Genomic DNA, 5,663 nt, shown 5'->3' with positions numbered 1-5,663 from the left:
TTACTGTGTTTGAAGAGCCAAGTACAGCACCTTTATTATCTAGTGTTTTTGTAAAACTTGTATTAATTACTAGCATTATGACCCGTTGTTGCCGGGTCATAGTGCTAGTGCATGTATATATGTGTATATATATGTGTACATATTACATGTACATCTATATATATACATCTACACATAAAATACAAAGTTATATCTTGATATTGCTAATGATAACAATACTCAAAATATATAACAGACTGGAATTGTAGGCCCGTCTCTTGCAATTTCGATCAATTGTATCTTGTCCTCCCGCTTGTATAGAAGCATGGCTACAATCCAGCCTACCTCTACTTCTGGGGGGACATTTTAAATTTTTATCCGGTACGTCCTACGTCCCAGATATAAAGGTAAAAATAAAATATTTCCACTTTGCAAGGTTCGAGTCGAGTACTCCCTTGCACACTCCGTTGACTCGAACCTTGCTTCTATTGTGGTGAATTTACTGCCTCTGGTTAGATATCTTTCATAGTCGCACCAAGACACTTTTCCTCTAGGTGTTCAAATCTTTTTTTTTCTCTACATTGTATACTTTATAGACAATAGTCTTTGATTTAATTTTTTATTTCATTTGGTGGTGTTATCCTAGATTCACCGTCTTTGTCGGTGATCAATCCGAAATAGGTTTGTATTTCTTCCATTTTAATTTTAATGATTTCACGCCCGCCAATGGCTGCAGCGAAATTCATTTTTGGACTTTCTTCTATTGAAGGCATTCTAACAAAAATGCTTCCGTGTAAATTTCCCCAAACAGGGACACAATTCAATTTTTAAACAATAACCAAAGCTCCTTCTCCCAAAGTGGGAGGGTTACAGTTTACAATTATTTAACAAACACAACACAACAATGTTTCCCTTACGAGGAACCAACAAACATGATGACAATAGTTAAACAGTAATAATAATAACAACAAACCTTATGGTGAATCAAAAAGCAGTACGCAGTTGAAGCTATAGTCCTTTATGTAGAATAAATAACCCACAGCAGTACTCAGTAGAAGCGGTTGTTTGAGAAAACAGATATTACATACAGCCAAACTTCATATAGATACTTAATGCTAGCTAATTAGCAGATAATCTAATGTAAAAGCCGTGGTAAACAGTATGTGCACAGCTCCATCTGGACTATTCCATTTCTGCACGCTAATTTTATTTTCAATTTATTCCCATTCATGTGAAACCACTTATTCAAGTTCAAGTCATTGATGCAATTTTATACCAATTGCTATTTTTACTTTTGTTATGTTACGATTATATTATACTTTAGTTTGATTTTAATTATTACTTACTACATATAATTCAATTGTTATTATTTTTATTGTTAAAGTGAAAGTATCTGACATAAAATAGAGAAATGTTTTTGTTTCACTTTTAACACGTAATACTGAAATAGTGGAGAAGATATGATATTGCTATGGGCTCGCCCTAGGCAAGAAGTTGAACATTTTTTTGCCCATGAAACTACATGGATCCTAAGTAAGGCATGTGTAAAATTTGAATGAAATTGGTTGTGTAGTTCTCAAGTTTTAGGGAAACACACAGACAGACACACATTCTCAGTTTTATATATATAGAGATTAGTTATCTGCACACACTCACACACACACACACACATATATATATACGATTGACCACCAAATCCACTTTTATTTTTTTTTATTCTCTCTCTGTTTATTTCCTTGTTTTCCTTTCTGTTGAAGAGCATAGGCCCGAAACATAAAAGACTCTCACCTTCCTGAGCACCAAACTATTACACCTGCTTGTTGTTTATACACTTGTCTTCGTCTTTTATTTTTCTGTAAATTTCAACTATATATCTATATATTATTGCAGTGTGGAAGGTGTTTATAAGTCTTTCAAAAACCATTAGATTCACTTCAACATTTAAATTTAATTTGCCAAAATATTTTCGTTGCTTTGAGACAGTGACCTGATCACTGACAAAATTCCGTGATGCAGCACAGAATTTTGTCAGTGATCAGGTCACGGTCTCAAAGTGACAAAAATATTTTGGCAAATTAAATTTAAATGAAGTGAATCTAATGGTTTATGTGTGTTTTTAAATAGCTTATAAACACCTTCCACACTGCAATTGCTTTTGCACACAATCTCAGATCAGGTCACTTGCTATGCAAGTACATCTATGTAATATATATATATTATGTTGTCCAGAAAGTTCTGAGCGTTTTTAAGTTAAATCTTTCAACGCTTCATCGAACACACCTGAAACATAACACAGTTAAGACTTTGGTGTTGCTTGAAATGGTAGTGCATCTCTTCTTTGTTCCTGATTAACAAATAGATTTATCTTTCATTCCGGTTACCCTTTATGGGCATTTGAAAAGGATAACCAAATATTTCATATCCGCGTTGTTATGCTTTACTTTTTTAAAAAGGAGGAAATGGTACAAAGACTTGCAAAACCATTTGTGATGTTTATGGTGATGACGCTGTAGGTGAATCAACTGTTTGAAGGTGGTTTGCAAAAGTTAAAGCTATGGTTGAAAATGAGGTGTAGCCAATTTTAGTGGGAAATCCTATAAGGAATTGGTTTATCAATTTTTTATCCTGATTGAAAGGAAAACTCCAAATGGATGCCTGCCACCGATAGTGTTTGGCCTTGGGATTTGTTAGTGGACATGGCAAAGCATGGTCTCACTGGGAACCGCAATCTGCGGAAGTTAAACAGCATGTCTGACCCTGAGGGATAAAGCTGCATCCTTGAAATGAAAACATTTTCACCCCTCCTGCACCCTGTAACAATAGTGGCCTCAATCAAGTGGGGCGTCAGAGACTTGATTACTTAGCGGGTCCCATTGCACTATTTAGGCGGAAGCAAGTTTCTGATTAGCATAATTGGACATCCAACCCTTAGCCTAAGAATGTGAGGTGGAAGCCCTGCTGGCTCCAGTGAGTTGAGAAACTCGATAGGGTAATTGACAATGTCTTTGGGGTCAGAGGTCTGGTCAATCGATTTGTAGATGCGCTCCTCACCTGGAATTCGGCTTATGAGTTGGTTGTTGATAGCACTGACAGCTACGTTTTTGGGGGCCTGGATGGTTCTTTCACTGAGCCAATTGATGTCAGCATAATTACTTTCCAGATTGGGGAACACTGTTTCTAAAAGATCGGAAGGGTTGTCCACTGTGTTGCACAGTTCAGAGATGGATTTATCATCTTTATCATTCCTAGGGACCTTGCCTTCTCCAAGGGCTAAAATGTCTTGAGCAAAGGCTGCAGACATGCTATCACCAAGCAAGTGCACACGCATGTTTGTGCTTAGGCTTAAGGTCTTAACCTGGAGACACAACATGCATGACTTAAGGCATGCGCGCACTTCATCAGCCTGGCTACCTTTAGGGATGACAGGAAGAATTTGCCGGAAATCTCCTGAAACAATAGAGTTACACCACCTATAGAAGCTGTAGAATCCCTGATGCCTTTCAGTGACCAGTCCAGTGCCTCAAGGGCACCCTTATTGGTCATTGTGCATTCATCCCATACAGTGAGACGGCACTGTCTAAGAACTTCAGCTTCCTCTGAATTTTTGCTAATGTTGCAAGTAGGAACCTCAGCCCTCACCAAATGTAAAGGCAGCTTGAATGCTGAGTGCGCCGTCCTACCTCCCGGCAATAACGTAACAGCGATTCTCGAAGAAGCAATGGCTAGTGCAATTTGTTTCTCACGATGAATCTTAGCAAGTATTGTGTTACAAAGGATTTGCCGCTACTTCCAGCAGCATCGAGGTAAAAAATGCCGCCTGCCTGTTTTTCAACGGCACTTATAACAATTTTGTACACCAGCCTCTGATCAGGGAGCAATTTCGGTTCATTTACTCTCAGGTACTCTGCAAAGCCATCAGCGTCATACGAGAACTCCAGAAGTAACTTTGGTGGGAGTGTGTTAACATCCTATCGCAAACCAAATGTGTTCAACGCTGCCCCACCCATTTTGAGCAGGGCATCCTCGATTTCAATCAGCGCATTATTGTAGATCAGGTTATTGTATCCAATGTCAGCATTAGGGCACTGTTGCTTTGCCAGTCATCATTTACCTTGACCACCGAGAAAGCAAAATTACATACAGAGGATTTCATAAACAGAAATGAATGGAAAGAAGGTTTCAGATTAACACTTGCACAATTTTCACTAAGAAAAAAAACCGGATTTTTTGCATGGAATCAACTACCCTCGCCTCCTAATATGCTACAAAACCATTTTTGTGGTTCAAAAAACATGTGTGGTGGAAGCCTCGGAAATTTCACCCCCATACCCATTGATCTTTTCACCATCTATTTTTCAATGTACGTGGATGAGCTACAAAACCAACCCTTTTTGTGGTCTGAGAAACAGGGTGAGGTGTGGTGGAGCCTTGGAAATTTTACCCATTTATATTGTTTCACTGACAAATTGTTACCTACCTCTTTGTTTCTATGTTGTTAAATAAATGGATTCTCAACAAAACACTTTTTTCCTCGGCGTAAAATAAAAACAAAACTCTTTCGCACCCAAAGTAATGTGTGTGTGAGAGGGCAGGGGAGAAAGATGAATGATTTAAAATAAATAAATATATTTTAATTGTTGTGTGAGAAAGTATATATAATTTGATTATAAAATAGTGTCTTTCAAAAACATCCTAAATTTAAATACTATATCTCGTGTTTTACATTTTTATTTTTGGTGAACGCTGTCACTCACTCTCTCCTTCACACACACACATACATCAACACACTTCTCTCTCCCTCACACACATCAACACAACTTCTCTCTCTCCCTCACACACACATTTTCACTTTTCTATAGCAAGAAGGGACTTAACTCATGTTAGCAAACTTCAAAATTGGTAAAAGTTAAGGTTGAAAATCGACTTTTACCACTACCCGCGGGTGCCTCGGGAAAAATAATTTGATGAAAATACAGCTAGGGTCGTGTCGAAAATTGGAGCAGCATGCATGCTAATTTGTGGACGTGCATAAATTATATTCACATACACACACAAACACATCCTATCTTTTATATATACAGATAATTGCAGTCTCGCAGGCCCCTAGTAAAAAAATACTGCAATCAGATGAAATGAGCAAAGGGAAGTTGATGCTACCCCTTCTACACAGTAAAGGTACTCCAATACATGTTGCCAACAATATCAGTGATAGCTGGTAGGAGTGAGATGGCTTTCAATTTTGCTGACTGTAGTACTATATTAATCTCTTGTGGGCTGAGGAGAGAGAGGTAATAGTGATCAGTTGTAGAAATACAAACTATGTAGAACTAATGATAGCTGAGGCACAGCTGGAACAGCAAGTAAATTGTGGTGGATTACATTGCTGAAGATGGCACAATGATCAGAATGAAAATAATTAGGTGGTGGAAGGGAGTTTGGAATGGACAGTGCAGTGAATACATAGACAATAAATGGAGACCCCAGGGGTAACAAAAAGCAAAGCGAAGCATAAAAGGACTTCCATATAGAATTTAATGTTAAGATATGAACCATGAAATGGAGAACTTTCAGCATTAAAAAATGTGAGGAGTTCCTATGAGAATATGTTCATGGATGGAGTAAATGCTGAGTTTCAAAATGAGATGACAAGATTGTTAAGTGGGGTATACATTGAAGAGGAAAAA

General features: G+C 37.7%; 1 protein-coding gene across 1 annotated transcript; it reads right to left on the bottom strand.

Moving 5' to 3' along the window:
* Window positions 1-2,857: 2,857 nt before the first annotated feature.
* On the bottom strand, window positions 2,858-3,307 carry LOC115214774. Its single transcript, XM_029783804.1, has one exon. It carries the CDS (start codon window positions 3,305-3,307, stop codon window positions 2,858-2,860), a length of 450 nt encoding a protein of 149 aa, XP_029639664.1.
* Between the last annotated feature and the right edge of the window lie 2,356 nt (window positions 3,308-5,663).

This window comes from Octopus sinensis, linkage group LG8 (genome assembly GCF_006345805.1).
Source record: "Octopus sinensis linkage group LG8, ASM634580v1, whole genome shotgun sequence".
Lineage (NCBI taxonomy): Eukaryota > Metazoa > Mollusca > Cephalopoda > Octopoda > Octopodidae > Octopus > Octopus sinensis.
This window is presented reverse-complemented; position numbering and strand designations above follow the sequence as displayed.